At 35.4% G+C, this 19,889-nt stretch overlaps 1 protein-coding gene across 2 annotated transcripts in view; it reads right to left on the bottom strand.

Moving 5' to 3' along the window:
- Positions 1-1,204: 1,204 nt before the first annotated feature.
- The window catches only part of LOC127801024 (protein DMR6-LIKE OXYGENASE 2-like), a 36,255-nt gene continuing 17,570 nt past the window's right edge, over positions 1,205-19,889 (bottom strand). The window contains exons 1-2 of one of the 2 annotated variants that reach the window (XM_052335797.1): positions 2,104-2,674; positions 1,205-2,004 (exon numbers count right to left, since the gene is read on the bottom strand). In XM_052335797.1, coding sequence (XP_052191757.1) covers positions 1,407-2,004; positions 2,104-2,555 — 1,050 coding nt within the window. In that variant the 5' untranslated portion in view covers positions 2,556-2,674 and the 3' untranslated portion in view covers positions 1,205-1,406. Of the gene's footprint in view, positions 2,005-2,103; positions 2,675-19,889 lie in introns of those variants that run through there. The other variant, XM_052335799.1, reaches the window with a different exon arrangement.

Genomic DNA, 19,889 nt, shown 5'->3' with positions numbered 1-19,889 from the left:
TTGATACAAGAAAGTAGTTCTAACCGGCTACGATACAAGAAACATATACTATATACTTGACCACTATTATAACAGCTGATATTCACGGTAATAAGAGTTTATAATTAAATGAACAACAACAGAGGTTATCAGACTAAAACAGCAAATCAGAGAAGATGGTTGAACAACACTGCTCCCAGTTGGAACAACAAGGAATCAGGAACAAACTTCTGGATCGTAGAAGAGGCAGGAACAGAAGTAGGTCGAGTCGCGCTTTGCGCTGTCCTGAAGACAGTTAGTGCCCTGCACCGGCGACAAGCAGACTACGGCGACTGTCTCAGCAGGATGAAACGACCTCTCCGGTGAACGACAGTCACGAACAATTAGAGGTAGCAGAACTCAAGACGGGCTCACTCTCAGTGATGAAAAACTTGAGAATACCAAACTCTTCCAAAGCTCAAAGAAAAGAACTCGATATGAGAGATAAAACTTGAGAAGAGATAACAATATGAGAACTTGTGAGAGCTTGTGAAGAATGGAAAACTTCACACCAATATATATAGGCACCCACCAAACTTGGAGACCAAGTCAATCAAGAAGTGCTTGGAGACCAAGTATTTCTAGAAGAACTTGGGGTCAAGTTGTTCTAGAACATCTTGGGGACCAAGCAAGAAATAAGAATAAAATTAAAAATAAAACCCCACACACATAATCTAACATATTCAACTTCAACATGAAGCCCTGCTACTAGTGCTAATCAGGAGCACGTATGGCCATAATTGAGATGACCATCGCTGGTCATTTGACGGATAGATTTTTGAATTTTTCGTTAATTTTTAATTTAATTTAATTTATAACTAATACTGTAATTATATCTTAATTTACTCTGACATACGCCTTTATTGACGTAATAAAATGAGCTAAAATATCTTAATGATGAGTCATAAGGCAATCAATTCAAAAACTCTTAAACGTCCCTCTTTAGTGTGATTATTTTTTTAATAATTTTTTATATATAAAAAAATTTGAAAATAGTATTTTGTGAGTGCAGACCAAATTGATTGGGCCAATTTTAGTTAATGGGCCTGTATCAGTTAAAGAAACAGTCCACACGACTTCAAGTCCATCAACCCAACTTATAGAAAACAGAAAGAACTGGGGTTTTGGACTCAGATTTTAAAACATTGGATACATTAACAAGATTTCACATACACCCATGATGATTAGTATTTGAAGCTAAGCATAAGATATATTTATTGAAACATAATTAGCATTATGCCATTACCATTATCTATATATATATATATAATTATGTTCATACATAGTACATACTGTGGTCTCAACTAGGATCTGCAATGGTTCTGCTTCCATGACAAAGCATTATTCACACACACACATATTCTTTTGTAACGGTTGAATTTCATGGTTCAAGAAGATGACTCCTGGAGCCTGAAATGATGGATTTGGACGTTGTCGACACCAAGGTTCTTGAAGTTACTGAGCTTCCTGTTGGTAAGGAACCTACCCCAGTTGTAGGGCCTGTACTTCGCGGGGCTTTGCTCCGTCACCAGCTCCTTCAATGGTTCCACCATCACACTGTGGTCGGGATTGAAGAAGAACGGAATCGAAAACCTCTCCTTCTCCGAATTCACCATCACTCTGTGCTCCACACTCTCGTACTCCTCGTTGCTCCACACCTGAATGATGTCGCCCACGTTGATGATGAAAGCCTCGGGGGTCGGCCGGACTCGGACCCATTCGCCGTCGGCCTTCCGCTTCACTTCCAGCCCTCCGACTTCGTCCTGGGCGAGGACGGTCAAGGCCCCGCCGTCCTTGTGGCGGCCGACGCCCAGCGCCAGGTGGGGGATTGGGCAAGGTGGGTAGTGGTTCAGCCGGATGAAGCTCGTGTGGTCGTTGAAGAAGCCGCTCAGGCGATTCTCCTGCAAGCCCAGGCTCAGGGAGATGAGTCGGAGTAGCTTGTGGGACAGTTTCTCCATTTCGCCAGCATATTCTTCAAATGCCTCCCTGGTCACCAACGGCTGTTCTTGTTAGTCATCAATGGCTATTCTTGTCATCACTAATATATTTTAAATTAATTCATTTTCAAGACAATTTGAACGTTACCTCAACTCGGGAAGATTCTCCGGCCATCTGTTAACCAGCTGGCGGAGCTCTCCGTCGGCGGGATCAAGCGAAGCAGGAAGAATAGTAGGGTTCTTGACAGTGAGATCAAGCACCTCCTTCCAGTCGCGGACATTCTTGGTGAGCTCAGTGTCATAGTAACCCTGCGGATTCGCCTCGTCTCTCCTCACCTTCCTCTTCTCCTCCGGCGGCTGTGCGAAGAACCTCCTCGCCGCCGCTTCCAGCTTCCGGCGCGTCTCCGGCGGCACCCCATGGTTGATCACCTGGAAGAATCCCCAGTTCTTGCAGGCGGCCCCAATCTCCGCCACCAGATCTTCCGTGGCGGCGTTACTGCTGCTGTTGAGGTCGATAAGTGGGATGCCTTGGGCTTCAGTGAAGGACAGATTGGGCCTGTGTTCGGCTGGTTGGATGAAAGCCGGATCCACCTCTCCCATGGCTGCTGCAGATTAATTAATCCTAATTAAGCTTTGTAATTAAACCCCAATGTATATGAATGGCGGATTAATTTGTTGGATGAAATGATGAAGCTTAATTATTAGCGGCAGTGGGGATTGGGGACGACTAATATATATATATATATATATATATGGGTTGATTTGGGTTCATTGAACCTGGACATGTTTAAGGTTTCGTGACAATATTCTTGTGGTTCCTGTCATCCACCACATCGGATTTTATTTGTTTGTTTTCATTTATAAGGAATATTTGTTAAACTAATTAACAAAAAGTGTAAAATCCCCATAATTATCTTTAACAGCCAGTAGTCATAGGAAGTATCAAATTTTGTGTTTAACTCTTTCATTGGGACGCAATTGCAGATGTCAGCTCATACATACATATATATTCTCCTATGTCCCATCGAGTGTTCTAAAATCCCAAGAACAATGATGATCTTAACATAATTATCTACTCTCTTTTTTTTATCTTGAAATTATCGTTTTTGTGTATTTTTTCATTATTCGTGTCTTCAATTTCGAAAAAAAAATAAATCATAAATAGAAATTTTATCTCACTGCGCAAGCCAAAAAATCGAACCCACGATTTATTGATGTAAATCCTAACTTATCATGCACCAACCAATTGATTTGTCTCCTAAGAACTATTTTTTGTCTTTATTCGTAAAAGATGAAAGATTGAAATTTGTTTACACTTTGGAATTGTAGCCGTTTTATATATAGTCTTGTTGTATTACCTTGATGTTTATACAAATTTTGTGACTTAAGTTTCATTCAGGGTGTTTAATATTTAGGAAACATAGCTATTGTATTTATCCCAATTCAATTTTGCTTGTAACTCAATGATGGGTAATTTTTGTTTTTATACTTTTATGTTTTTTTATGATTATTTAATTTTTTTATTATTTTAATTATAAGACTGAACTATATATTTTTAAATTAATTATACAACTTATCAGAATTGAGTTAGAGCATCTCCAAAGAGAGTTGTTATTTTTGGGTATTAAATTATCAATTTGCAACCTTGAATAGTGTTATGACACTTCTGAATTATACATCTGCTCTAATAGCAAGTTGTAAATAGGGGTGTTATTTTAAAATTTTAATATTTTTATTAAAAAAATATAATTAAAATTTAAAATCTCAAATTTAAATTTCAAATTTTGACTATGGAAATTCAAATTTAAAAATTTAACCATCGAAATTAAAATTTCAAAATTTAACCACCAAAATAAAAATTCAATAATTTCAAATTCATTTATAAATATAATCATTTTTCTCATGTTTTCATCCATCTATATTACATTCTCTCTATATAAAATCATTTATCATCTTATATTTTCATTCATCCATCTATATGAATCATTATCCTAATATTTTAGGAAGAATCCTCAATATTGAGGAAGAATGTAATACCCCATATCTGTGTGAGGTTACCGCGTAATTTGGATAAGTTTAAAATACTGAAAAGTATGTTTAATAGTAAAATAAATCGCCGAATCGACTGGAGAGGGTACCCCGGGGCTTAGATATATACAAGAAATGATATATTAAATTATAGTTATTTTTTTTTATAAAAGTTATTATAGTTATCATATCAAAAAAAAAAATCAAAAATTGCAGCGTGAGGCATGGTCGCCACACCTATCGCCGTTATTGTCAAATCAGTGACCAGGGCATGGCCGAGCCTGGCATGGACGTGAGGGGAGGGTCTCTAGCTCACGTTACCCCTTGTGATTGGTTGAGAAAAGCTCAAATTTGGCTATAAATAGCCAAGTTTTGGTTGAGATTTTCATCAAAGTTCATAAACTTAGATCGAGAGTTTGGAAATGAATTTGAGCGTTTTGATAAGGGGCTTTTGTTTCCTAGGTTGTGAGAAGCAATTCTGGAGATTTTGAGAGTTTTTGGAGTGGTATAGGGGTGTTTTCGCATTCGGCCGTATATATATATATACATACATATTGAGTAAAGGTTGAAATCTGCTTGTAGAGTGAACGATCAAAGGATCTAATAAAGGGCTTTTGGTCGCGAGGCTATGGGCAACTAATTTGGAAAGTTTCGTATCAATCGGAGTTCGAATCGAAGGTCAATTTAGTTCGCCGAAATTTAGTAGCGGACGACTAAGGCGGGTTGTTTTCGGCCAAAATCGAAAGGCTTCTGATGGTTTTTTCCAACCAAGAGGGGTACCATTGGGATCGAATAAGGGAGAGGAGTAGCCTGATGTCGTCGCTTCAATTTTCTGGTGTGCCGTCGCAGGAGAAAATGACCGGAGGTATTTTCTGTATTTTTTTAAATGCTAAAAATATAGAAAATTTGAGAAAAAAATAGAATTAAAGGAATTAAAATTCTTGAAAAATATTTAGAAATTCAAGGAAAAGGAATAGTTTATTTTGATGAATTTTTATCTTGGAAATTTCTTGAGGAGATAATTATTTTTGATTTTTGAAAGGAAATGTAAATGGAAAATAAATATGAGGGATTTTTAGAAAATTATGAGAAAATTCCAGAAGAATAAGGAACTTATTTTATGAGTTTTGGTGATTTTTCTTGGAGGATATTCGAAGGAAATTAAGGATAAATAAATTTTTCTCAAGGAAAAGTAATTATGGAAATTTGAGAAAATAGGAGAAAATATGGAAAATTTACAGAAAATTCCAGAGGCTTATAAATATTGTTTTATTAATTCTTGTGGAGAAAAATTTGGAAAAAATACTTAAGAGGTATTTATTTGGAATTATCGAGAGAAAATTAGGAAGAAATTAGAGAAAATTTATGAGAAAATTGAGAAAATAGATATTGATTTTCCTTTGAATACGTATGATATCTAGGGTATCGTTGAGGCTCGAATTTGAACTATAGAGCACCTAGTACAAGAATCGAGGTCGGGCACGCATTTTAAGGAATTTGGAACTTAGCCCAAGGTGAGTGGTTCTATCAAAAAACTTGTTTGTGGCATATGAATGGTTTACTGTGAGTGTTCATCCCCATGACTAGGTTTATTGCGATGGTTGTCCAAACGATTATTTATACATGTATTAAATTTCGTACGGTAAATTGCATACATTGAAATGTTGATTTTATTTCATGCATGTTATGATTTTCGGTATTGGCATGTTATGTGTTGTCCATGTGGGACATAGGTTGTGAACCTGTGACGTAGTCTTGAGTGACAGCACTCAGGATGCGCACTGGGAATTAATGCTATGTGACCCACTTGGGACGGGGTTGAGACGAACTTCACCCTACGGTACTCAAATGGCGGGGCTGAGAGTGGACACCACCTCGGTTGTTGGCTTAAGTGGCGGGGCTGAGAGTGGACACCACCCTAGGTTCCTTTGAGCAATAGCATTGATACTGAGGTGTCGTTGATTCTGGGGATAGTGCTGATGTGATACTCTTAGGGTTAGGATTGCGTTGGGTTTTGGAATGCTTTCGAGTATGAACGTAATGCCTAACAATGATAATGGGGTGATTCCCGGGTTCATATGTCAAGGTTGTCCCTCTTAAGCAGGATTGTGGTTGCCAATGGGTCGATGTGGTCGTATCGCCTTAGAGAGATTGCATTTACCCTAGTTAGAGCTAAGTGCTATGTGAGATTCTCTTAGGCTGGGTCATGTCGGAATTTGTTGATTTTATATATGATTTTGCATATATTCATGAAAATATTTTTGAACTCTCACTTAGATGATTCAGCATCTAATTTGGACTATGTCCCTAAAATATTCAAACGTTCCAGGTGAAAGTAGTGGCGCCAAGAAAAAGAATGTCATCGAGATGTAGCTGTTATGTTTAATTTTCGTAGGTTTTTGTCTATGATTACGATGTTCAGAGGTTATGTAATATTTTGATATTTTCATGTGAAACATCGATTTGGTTATTTAATTATAAAAGAAATTTGTCGGTTATATATCATCGAGGTTTCGATCTTGCTTCCGCTGATGTGATTGATAATACATGTCTTAGTATATTAATTTTTAAATTTTGATATGCTGAGAAGATATAATTAGGATTGTCGGGAAATGATTATGATGAGGGTATGTATATCGAGAGACTTAGGTTGTGTGTATGATGTTGAAAAAAAAAATATATTCCCGAAATCTCGAGGTAATGCACGTTCCGGGAAGATGGGGCATTACAAAGAAGATGATGATCAATTAGATATGTTGTATGCTGTAGCCAGAAGATCAGAAGGGTTTAGTCATGGACAGCTAAGAAGGCATCGTGGTTTCGTTCCAGGCCATAGAGCAATTAATCCTGGTAGAGTTGAAGGCCACGAAAGACTCTACCACGACTATTTTGCTACCATTTGTGTATATGAAGGTTTTTTTCGAATGAGGTTCTGAATGAGTCGTCATCTTTTTGTCCGAATTGCAAATGAGATTGAATAACATGATCCATACTTCATCCAAACAACAGTTAACGTTAGAGTTCTTGGTTTTTCATCCCTTCAGAAAATAATAACTATTTATAGAATTCTTGCTTACGGAACACCAGTAGATTCTATGGATGAATACATCAGAATTGAAAAAAGCATTGTCATACATAGTCCAAGAAGATTTTTGAAAGTTATTATTGCAGTGTTTGGCAACCATTACTTGAGGCCACCAAATAATAGGGATATTACTCAATTGCTACAGACAGGGGAACAACGTGGCTTTCCCAACATGTTAGAGAGTATTGATTGCATGCATTGGAAGTGGAAAAATTCTCCGACCGCATGGAAAGGTATGTATACTGGTCATTGTCATGAATCAACAATCATTTTGGAAGCCGTGGCTTCTCGATATCTTTGGATATGGCATGCATTCTTTGGGCTTCCTAATTCGTTGAATGAAATAAATGTTCTAGATAGGTCCCATGTTTTTGCATTATTAGCAAATGGTTATGCTCTTCTAGTAAACTATACAATTAATGATCATGAGTGTAATATCCCAAATTTTTTAAAGAGTTCAAGAGTAATTTTAATTTGGCCTATAGGTGAAATTATCAAAAGATTAGAGGCTTAAGTATAATTTCTTACAGTTATAAGTACCGAATCAACTGCAAGGAATGTCCCAAAGCATAGATGTCTAAGAAAAATAATATGGTCTCTATGAGCGTTCTGAGATAGGATTTATGGTATTAAAAGAAATCGGAATCAATACAGTTTTTGGTACAACTTCGATTCAGGCTAAAAAATCGAATCATCGGGGGGATTTCTGGAAAGTCAACGGAATCCTAAGAGGGCTCTGGTTTTGCATAAGGATCAACCCTGAAGAGGTTTCGGGACGAAACAATGGTCTCGTGAAGGTACAGGGACAAAATCATCCTTATCAAGTAAGTCTTGAGTTATTAATTTTACATTTTCTGTATCGCAATGCAAATTAATTTGATGTTTAAGGGTGTAATTACAATTAGAGAATTGCACAAGTGAAATAGAGACAAATTGAGATTTAAATGTGTAATTTTTCTATTATTAATATAATATATAGTGTTATATATAAATATATATATGGTTGTGCACGCGTATGTGTGAGGGCATTTTCATGGCTAACATTTGCGCAAGGTTGAAGGGATTTGGGGCGAGATTTGAGGAGAGCAATCCGCAATAATTGATGGCCAAGGCTGGATTGGGGGTCGAGTTTGCAATAGTGAAGTTGCAATTAAAATCAGATTTTTCTTCTCTCATTTGAAGCCATTACTGAGAGAGTAGAGAGTGAGAAGTAGAGAGAGAGAGCTTATGCGAGATAGAGAGGAGATGCTCGCAAGTGACCGTTTGGGGAAGACCGGTGGCGACCGCAACAGTGGTTGTTTCTAGCGGCCGAAGTTGGCCATGGAAGACGTAAGAAGCTATTGTGTGTGGATAGCAGCGATGGTGGAGGCGTGCGGTGGAGCGGTCGACGGCTGGGATGACAGCTGTTGGCTGCACTCTCACCCTGCAATTAGAACATAATAAGAACAAATCATAATAAAACTTTTATATTTTTTTTATTTTAGTGAGAAGTTTATACTCGCCAGTGTACGAGTGCAGTTGTAGTCCAAATTTAAATTTATATTTTCTGGATGAATCCAGGTCGTCCACTGAGAGATTTATTTATGGCAAAAGAAAAAGAATGTCACACACACGCACACGCATTTGGACAAATTGGCAACAAGGTTTTTTTATGAGTTTTTTTAGACAACAGATACTAGAAAATAAAGTAAGGCGGAAATTGAAATAAACATTAAACGTAAAAATATGAATTTGGATAGTGCTTGAGTTAAGACAATTTCAGTACCAACCCGTTGATTCCCAAATTTTAGCATAAAAAATTAGCAACATTAATTTAATTTCAGATATGAGGGTTTGTTATTAAATGCAATTAGAGATGATGATAGTTCTAGGTTAAGCAATCCCCATACATGATATGCGAGATTCTAATTTAAGTAACCACCATAAATCCAATTGCAATTAATACACAAAACAACTAAATTAATCATCTGGGTTTAGGTATGATAGCGTTTCCAGTTCTAGTAACTCTCATACATGGCATGAAAGCTCTAAGTTAGGCTTACGCTCCAATCCAAATCTAGTGATTTTTTAATAATTAATACACACTCATACTGAAATTTAAATTAATGTTACTTATTTAAAGCGCAGCTTTCTTTGGGAATCATTGGCGTTGGACACTGTCCTTGCCTTAACCCAAAATTAGATTTAACTACTCATTTTTATTTGAAAGTTAATTGACAGAAATTTAAATGATGTAATTTAAATAACAGAATTTAAATGACAAGAAATTTAAAGGCATAAACTAACCAGCCATTTAGGCGGTGGATAATTAAATGACAAGAATTAAAATTGCAGAAATTTAAAGGCATAAACTAACCGGCCATTTAGGCGGTGAATAATTAAATGACAAGAATTAAAATTGCAGAAATTTAAAGGCACAAATTAACCGGCCATTTAGGCGGTGAATAATAAAGTAATAATAAATGACATAAGAATTTAAAAGAAGAAAGAAAAAAAGTAAGATTATAAGAGAAAGTACTAAAAAAAATGAGAAAGAACAAGAACAATTCTCAAAGAGAGAATTATAAGGAAACAACTAAACTTTTATTCAAGAATAATAATTACACTTACAAATGCAATCAAGTGATCTATTTATAGGCCACAAGATGCAATACAAACCACACAATTTCAATTATTCAACTAGACATAATTATATCTAATGGGCACTCACACACTTAAAGTTAAATGGATTTTAGTTATAATACACACCTAATATTAAATGGATTTTAGCTAAAATACATACCAAATAAAGCACTCATAAAGTTAAATGGATTTTAGCTATAATATCCATCTAATAGTTAAATGGATTTTAGCTAAAAAAACACACCTAATAAAGCTCTCACATAAAAAATAAAAATAGATTTCTATAAATTGGTTTTTAATCTTTATTAGGATTAAAAATAATCCTTGGGCCTTCTCCAAATAATATCTTCCATGGGTTGCTCAAATTGGGCCTTAATTCTTCATGGGCTTGAATTCTTCATGGACTTTAATTTTTCATGGGCTTGATTTCTTCATAGGTTTGATTTCTTCATGGATTTGAATTCTTCATGGACTTGATTTCTTCATGGATTTGAATTCTTCATGGACTTTAAGTCTTCATGGGCTTGAATTCTTCATGCCTAAAAAAAAATAAAAATAATTTAATGTTATTAATAAATTATATATTATATATATGTATTACACATGGCACATATATATATTAGATTATATTATATATATATTACATGCATGCATATAATGATGTATATGTATTATATATAATTTTATATATTATTATTATTTACTTTAGAACTTCATTTCATTCATCTTTCAATTTAAATTTGCATATAACCATAAAATATATATTAATATCTAATTTAAACCATTTTTAAGATCAAAAGAAGGGTATAATTATAACAAATTTTTTATAAAATTAACCACTAATCATACCCCCCAACTTAAACATTGCTAGTCCCTTAGCAATCAGACTATACACATGCCAAGCTTTAATAACTGTATGAATGTAAAAATTTCAAATTCAAAACCGAAATGCATAAAATTGAATAAATAATTTAGCATTCTAAATCAGATTTTTGGTTAAAGGTCATATAATCTCAGGAATGGAAATTAGGATAACCAACACACAGACTTACTCTCTCGAAGTTTTGACTTCAATTCTTACTATGGATTTTCTCTCTAATAAAAAGGATTCCTCAGGTGTACACACAAGGGGGTGCACCGTTATAAGAGTAAATGCAGAACAAGTTCAAAACTCGGTGCCATCCCAAATACAAGGAACGTATTTTCATGAAAGAACAAGGAAATTGACATAGCTTCATGATTAGAATAATGCTCTAGATGAGTAACTTCTGAATTTAAACATGATTCCCTACTCCAAACTCGAATTCTGAGATCACATGATTTATAGCATCAACAGGGACCAGACTGGGTTGTAATGGGGCTATAAGGTTAATACGGGTTGTCAAAGAAAATGTAAAGTGTGCAAAGGGTGTATCGGGATTTTTTTTTTTTTTTAGCATTTATTTTGAAACAGTTATGCTGAATAGCTAAGAGAATTTGCCCCCCCCTTTTTTTTTTTTCTTTTTCTTCTTCTTTTTTTTCTCTTTTTTTTTTCTTTTTCTCTTTAAATATGAAAATAGAAAGACAGATTAATTCCCAAAATCACACCAGGTTGGATAAAATTCATATGGTTATGGGTTAACCGAGAGTAACGAAAGAAATTGTACTACAAATGGCTCAAATGGGATAGCAAGGGAGGTTAATTTAAAGAAAGAAAAAGGTTTAATAGGCTCAAACTGAAAGAAATTGATCCCCCTATCATGCTTCTCAGTCATCTAAGTCGAAGTTTGAAAATAGTCAAATTCATCCGCTATCATACTAGACATTCAAAGCGAATTGATATTTTGAAGCCATTGAAAAGATAAGATAAACAAGAGAGCATATTTAGAGTAAGTGTTATTTCACTCAGAATTAATGGTTATTAGGCTCAAACACTTACTTGGGTAATAGTCTCCACTTCTGTTGAGGGATCATACAATGTACTAATCAGCTAATTACTGTTACCTTTGACTTTATGACCGATAACCAATTTTTAAATTTTGAATCCCCGATGAATGCAAATTACTTATTCTAATGCACATACGTTTTCAAATAAGAAATCAATGCATCCATGTTTCGTATTGCAAACTTAACCGGCTATCAGTGCATAACTTCAAAACTTTAGGAATAGCATTATTTAAAACACAATTTTTTTTTTTTAATAAGAGCAGATAAAGATAATCAATTCACACAAGACAACAAACTAGCAATAGCAAACTCACAGTTAAATATGAACCAAATAATTCATAACTAAACCTTACACCCCCAACTTGAATTGCAGTAATAAATTAGGGTTGTTAAGAATACCAGTAACTCCACAAGTCCATAGATTTGCTGTGAACTGCTAAAACTTAAACAACAAATGAGCACACCATATATATATATATATTTATATTTTCACACCAAAATAAAAATTTCATGCAAATCATAAGATAAGCAAAATGCGTCTCAAGAGTACAAAAAGTACTCCTTACTCAGCCACCTTATCAAAGACTTTGCTAACAACATTCCACAGTTTTGTTTTTTTTTTTTTTTAAAGAACACAACCAAGAAAAATCCTGCAAGGTGTACAATAACTAGATGCGTCTCAAGAGTACAAAAAGTACTCCTTACTCAGCCATCTTAATAAAGAGCATTTCTCACAGTGATAAATCTAAATTAATCGGACCCCTTTGGCGCTTGTTACTAATTGCCTTAGACCAGTCTATCCGAGGCTCATGAGGATCGTACTGTGGAACATAAGCATGTAATTTCTCTAGCAGCTTATCAATGGTGGATGCAGAAATGAGAATCTTTCTTGCTGAACGAGAAATGAACTGTTGGTCCACAGCCTGATCAAGAAAAGAGAGTAACCCATCGAAAAAATGGTTAACATTTAAAAGTCCAATGGGTTTGGTATGGAGATTACTCTTGGCCCAGGAGATTATACAAAAGATTTCTTCAAGTGTTCCAAAACCTCCTGGTAAAGCAATGAAAGCATCTGACTGATAAATCTTACAAGCCATGCGCTCAGACATAGAAGTCGTTTCTATAAGTTGACCGCGTGTAATCCCGGAAATATGTGGTTCAGCTAAAGGGATTGGCATTACACCTACCACAGATGAATTTCCAAGATGTACAGTGTAATACCCCGAGAGCCCAGAGAAGTTAATATATATCGAGGATAGTGTAAGAAATGAAACAACACCAGCTGGATACCTTTTGGGCTGAATGTTGGCAAAGAACTCCCAAGTTAAGCGTGCTTAACCTGGGGTAATCCAGGGATGGGTGACCCTCCTGGGAAGTTTGTGTAGGTCCATCAGGGTAAGTTGTTCCGGTCCTTCCTATCGCTCGATCGGGATGTTACAAATGGTATCAGAGCCGACCCCCGAGCCTCTGAGCGCGGTGGTGGGGCAAACCTCAGCGAGGAGGTTGAGTCTCGAGGGGGGCGTGAGGCCCCTATGGGGGGTGCATGTAGGCACCTTAGGCGAATCCCACATCGGCCATGCAAGGGGGGAGAGATCTGGGACCGGTTGTAAGGTCGCATGACGAGGACGTCATGTGCTTAAGGGGGGGAGAATGTAATACCCTGAGAGCCCAGAGAAGTTAATATATATCGAGGATAGTGTAAGAAAGAAAACAACACCAGCTGGATACCTTTTGGGCTGAATGTTGGCAAAGAACTCCCAAGTTAAGCGTGCTTAACCTGGGGTAATCCAGGGATGGGTGACCCCCCTGGGAAGTTCGTGTAGGTCCATCAGGGTAAGTTGTTCCGGTCCTTCCTATCGCTCGATCGGGATGTTACATACAGCTTGTGAAACATAACCATTCAATCCACGACTTCGCCCTCCATATACCAAATTAATTTTTTTCTCTCCTAATTTTTTACCAAGTTCGCTCGTTGCAAGTGAGTAACAAATATCGCTCCCAAGTTGAGAGTCACAAAGTACACATATGGTATTGATTCGACGAACTAACTGGCCTTCCATGTTTGTTCCTTTTGTATGTCCTGAAAATAAGTTTGGCGATCAAAAGTAGCTATACAACAATTCAACAAGAAATAAATACAAACAAAAATCATGCGTATGTATAAGTAGTTGTGATTGTGGCTCACATCTTCCTCTGGTTTTACGTCCAGAAATGGGTTAAACACTTTCTATGAAGCGGGGATAAGCTTCCCATCCAATTTTCTTATAGATTGGCAAACAGGGTCGTTTTTAGTCAGATTCCCAAGACTATAGCGTTGGTGGTCACTTCTGAACTGGGTCCATAAAGCAAGAAGTTCTCTTTGCACTATTCCACATGGATGCGTCTCAAGAGTCAATCGGATATCATCCAAAGACTCCTTACTCAGTCCATCCTTTATGAAACTAATTTTATCTTCTCGATTTATGGACGTAAACCTCACAGATTGTGGCACAATTTTTTTTTTTTTTTTTAATAAGAGCAGATAAAGATAATCAATTCACACAAGACTACAAACTAGGAATAGCAAACTCACAGTTAAATATGAACCAGATAATTCATAACTAAACCTTACACCCCCCAACTTGAATTGCAGTAATAAATTAGGGTTGTTAGGAATACCTGTAACTCCACAAGTTCATTTTGCTGTGAACTGCTAAAACTTAAACAACAAATGAGCACACCATATATATATATATTTATATTTTCATACCAAAATAAAAATTGATGCAAGTCATAAGATAAAAAAATGCGTCTCAAGAGTACAAAAAGTACTCCTTACTCAGCCATCTTATCAAAGACTTTGCTAACAACATTCCACAGTTTTTTTTTTTTTTTTTTTTTTTTTTTTTAAAGAACACAATCAAGAAAAATTCTGCGAGTTGTACAATAACTAGATGCGTCTCAAGAGTACAAAAAGTACTCCTTACTCAGCCATCTTAATAAAGAGCATTTCTCACAGTGATAAATCTAAATTAATCGGACCCCTTTGGCGCTTGTTACTAATTGCCTTAGACCAGTCTATCCGAGGCTCATAAGGATCGTACTGTGGAACATAAGCATGTAATTTCTCTAGCAGCTTATCAATGGTGGATGCAGAAATGAGAATCTTTCTTGCTGAACGAGAAATGAACTGTTGGTCCACAGCCTGATCAAGAAAAGAGAGTAACCCATCGAAAAAATGGTTAACATTTAAAAGTCCAATAGGTTTGGTATGGAGATTACTCTTGGCCCAGGAGATTATACAAAAGATTTCTTCAAGTGTTCCAAAACCTCCCGGTAAAGCAATGAAGGCATCTGACTGATAAATCTTACAAGCCATGCGCTCAGACATAGAAGTCGTTTCTATAAGTTGACCACGTGTAATCCCAGAAATATGTGGTTCAGCTAAAGGGATTGGCATTATACCTACCACAGATGAATTTCCAAGATGTACAGCTTGTGAAACATAACCATTCAATCCACGACTTCCCCCTCCATATACCAAATTAATTTTTTTCTCTCCTAATTTTTTACCAAGTTCGCTCGCTGCAAGTGCGTAACAAATATCGCTCCCAAGTTGAGAGCCACAAAGTACACATATGGTATTGATTCGACGAACTAACTGGCCTTCCATGTTTGTTCCTTTTGTATGTCCTGAAAAGAAGTTTGGCGATCAAAAGTAGCTATACAACAATTCAACAAGAAATAAATACAAACAAAAATCATGCGTATGTATAAGTAGTTGTGATTGTGGCTCACATCTTCCTCTGGTTTTACGTCCAGAAACGGCTTAAACACTTTCTATGAAGCGGGGATAAGCTTCCCATCCAATTTTCTTATAGATTGGCAAACAGGGTCGTTTTTAGTCAGATTCCCAAGACTATAGCGTTGGTGGTCACTTCTGAACTGGGTCCATAAAGCAAGAAGTTCTCTTTGCACTATTCCACATGGATGCGTCTCAAGAGTCAATCGGATATCATCCAAAGACTCCTTACTCAGTCCATCCTTTATGAAACTAATTTTATCTTCTCGATTTATGGACGTAAACCCCACAGATTTGCATCGTGTGTTACAGGTCCATCGAGCACATTTGTAACAACCATTCACTCTTTTCGCTCTTCTTTTCTTCGCAAAACTACTCTTCCCTAAGCTTGGAAAATACTTAAAACTAGGTGAAGTTTCACCAGCTAATCGAACTTTTGCTTCGATCAGCCAACGAATATCTTCAGGGATGTTATTAAGCATCAACAACCTAAGTCTTTCACACCTAGCAACATAAATTTTTTTCAAATCATTCTGCGGGAGAGATGGATAGTACTTGTGAATTTTTGAGAGATAAAGATCCATTTTTTTTTTTTTAAAAAAAAAAAAATTATACTAAGAAGAAAGTAAAGAACTATAAACTTTACAAAAGGGATGAGAGTACCTGATCGGAGAATAACACAAAGGAGAGAAGATTGAGCTCAAGAGGGGTGACTTGCCTCATACAGATATGGAGTCTCTTATAGAGCAATGGGCATCACTATTCTACACTCGACTCGAGGCATGCCATAATTGCACCGTCAGACTTGACGTCGTTTAGCGTCTCATTTTTCAACATTTGGCAGTGTGCCTTTTTTTTTTTTCAACGCTCGGCGCCTCTGTTTTCAACATTTGGCAGTGTGCCTTCTTTCTTTATAGGGCAGTGTGATTGCACTGCCCAAGAAAAGATGGCTACCACCAGCGTCAATTCTGTCTCTCTCAATTCAATTTTTTTTTAATTAATTTTGTTTTAATTTTGTTTTTTTTTTAGGTAAAATTTTGTAAACACCTTACCCCCCAACTTAAATTACGTATTGTCCTCAATTGGCAATAAAAGGATAGAAGATAGGCATACCTGGCGGTCTTCAATACATAAACTCGTATGGAGAAATTTTATTTAGACTGCACATAGAGAAACACTAGTTAAGTAATGAAGAAAAGGAACAACTTATATGTATATATATATATAAAATTATTTTATTATATTTTTATTTATTTATTTATTTTTTTTTAAGAATTTTTTTTTTCTTTTCTTCCAATTAAGGATCAAATGAGTGGTTGCCCACCTAATCGTATAATATCTCCCATTCACTACACCACTTTTAAAGTTATTTTCAAAATTATATAAATTGATTTTTCTCATGAATGCACATATATATTTTGAAAATATATCGTCCGGAGGTGTTGGTTTTATTATATCCGCGTATGGCACATTAATTTGCACAAACATCTCACACGTGTTTGGTTTAATTTGATCCTCAATAATATCGACTAACCTAAAAGATAGAAATTGAGGGGTAAATGTGGATAAACTTATGATTTTTTCACATTTTGGCTCTCGAATTTTATCCTCTTCTTCCTCCCAGGTTTCTTCTTTTCTTACATCATTTTGGTCTTTTTCTTCCTCCAAGGCTTCATTGACATCTACATCACTGTGATCAACCACTCTCTCTTCTTGCACCAAAGGGTGTACTGTCCTAGGGGCATCAAGTTTCTCAATTATTTCTCCATTCCTTAAGACAGTCACTCCTATGTCCTGCTCCTGACTTTCACTTTTGATGATGGGTTTTATTAATGGGATTTGGAGTGAGTTGGGATGGACAGGCTCTGACATGCTCAAATTCTGTGTTAGCTGTGTCAATTGGTTCCTAATGTCCTCTCTAACTCTAATGGTATGTTCTTGACATTTGGACATTTGTGTAAAAATTTCCATTTGGCCTTGCATAAATAGATTGAAGGTATCTTCTAATGAACTCCCATGAGGGGGTTGATATGCATCGAATGTAGACCCTTCATTAGTTTGAAATGATTGAGGCTGGGAAAGGAAGTGCTCATGTGGTTGGGCTACAAAATCATTTTCCCATGAGAAATTTGGATGAAAGTGTGAATTAAGGTGATATGCATCAAAGTCCGAATGGTAGTTTTCCTCATGGTTCTGGTAAGACATTCTCTCATAGTTGTGTGTGTGTGTGTAACTGGATTGACCATACAATACCTCCTTAAAAGCAGGTATTATAGGGCAGTCATCTGTTAAATGAGCTGAAGTCTCACACACAGCACACCAAACATCAATTTCATGGTAAGTGGGTAACAAATGGGTAGTGTCTGATTGCAAATCAAAAGTGGTTTGCCTAAGAGGGTATAGATAATCCTTAAGAGGTCTAGACAAATCAGATTCAAAATGATAATTTTCATCATGATAAGTATCTTGTGCAGACAGATTGTAGTAATTTTGAGACATGAGTGTAAAGTTGACAATCCAATTGCAGGTAAAGACTCAGAATGATATGAAAATACTGTTTCAAAATTCTACCTGATCTCAGTCTCATATACAATGCACAAACAAAAATAAAGTAAAAGAGAAATAGAGTTACCGATTTTATCAAGAGATGCTTATTCTTTTTTTTTTTTTTTTTTTCTTTTTGTTTTTGCCTTAATCTCCCCGGCAACGGCGCCAAAATTTGGCTGCACTCTCACCCTGCAATTAAAACACAATAAAAACAAATCATAATAAAACTTTTATATTTTTTTTATTTTAGTGAGAGGTTTATACTCGCCAGTGTACGAGTGCAGTTGTAGTCCAAATTTATATTTATATTTTCTGGATGAATCCAGGTCGTCCACTGAGAGATTTATTTATGGCAAAAGAAAAAGAATGTCACACACACGCACACGCATTTGGACAAATTGACAACAAAATTTTTTATGGTTTTGTTTTTAGACAACAGATACTAGAAAATAAAGTAAGGCAAAAATTGAAATAAACATTAAACGTAAAAATATGAATTTGGATAGTGCTTGAGTTAAGACAATTTCAGTACCAACCCGTTGATTCCCAAATTTTAGCATAAAAGATTAGCAACATTAATTAATTTCAGATATGAGGATTTGTTATTAAATGCAATTAGAGATGATGATAGTTCTAGGTTAAGCAATCCCCATACATGATATGCGGGATTCTAATTTAAGCAACTACCATAAATTCAATTACAATTAATATACAAAACAACTAAATTAATCATCTGGATTTGGGTATGATAGCGTTTCCAGTTCTAGTAACTCTCATACATGGCATGAAAGCTCTAAGTTAGGCTTAAGCTCCAATCCAAACCTAGTGATTTTTTAATAATTAATACACACTCATACTGAAATTTAAATTAATGTTACTTATTTAAAGCGCAGCTTTCTTTGGGAATCATTGGCGTTGGACACTATCCTTGCCTTAACCCAAGATTAGATTTAACTACTCATTTTTATTTGAAAGTTAATTGACATAAATTTAAATGACGTAATTTAAATAACAGAATTTAAATGACAAGAAATTTAAAGGCATAAACTAACCGGCCATTTAGGCGGTGGATAATTAAATGACAAGAATTAAAATTGCAGAAATTTAAAGGCACAAATTAACCGGCCATTTAGGCGGTGAATAATAAAGTAATAATAAATGACATAAGAATTTAAAAGAAGAAAGAAAAAAGTAAGATTATAAGAGAAAGTACTAAAGAAAATGAGAAAGAACAAGAACAATTCTCAAAGAGAGAATTATAAGGAAACAACTAAACTTTTATTCAAGAATAATAATCACACTTACAAATGCAATCAAGTGAGCTATTTATAGGCCACAAGATGCAATACAAACCACACAATTTCAATTATTCAATTAGACATAATTATATCTAATGGGCACTCACACACTTACAGTTAAATGGATTTTAGCTATAATACACACCTAATATTAAATGGATTTTAGCTAAAATACATACCTAATAAAGCACTCATAAAGTTAAATGGATTTTAGCTATAATATCCACCTAATAGTTAAATGGATTTTAGCTAAAAAACACACCTAATAAATCTCTCACATAAGAAATAAAAATAGATTTCTATAAATTGGTTTTTAATCTTCATTAGGATTAAAAATAATCCTTGGGCCTTCTCCAAATAATATTTTCCATGGGTTGCTCAAATTGGGCCTTAATTCTTCATGGGCTTGAATTCTTCATGGACTTTAATTTTTCATGGGTTTGATTTCTTCATGGATTTGAATTCTTCATGGACTTGATTTCTTCATGGACTTTAAGTCTTCATGGGCTTGAATTATTCATGCCTAAAAAAAATAAAAATAATTTAATGTTATTAATAAATTATATATTATATATATGTATTACACATGGCACATATATATTAGATTATATTATATATATATTACATGCATGCATATAATGATATAT

Source organism: Diospyros lotus, chromosome 5 (assembly GCF_014633365.1).
Source record: "Diospyros lotus cultivar Yz01 chromosome 5, ASM1463336v1, whole genome shotgun sequence".
Taxonomy (NCBI): Eukaryota; Viridiplantae; Streptophyta; class Magnoliopsida; order Ericales; family Ebenaceae; genus Diospyros; species Diospyros lotus.
Note: the sequence above shows the minus strand (reverse complement) of the source record. Positions and strands in the feature narration are given on the sequence as shown.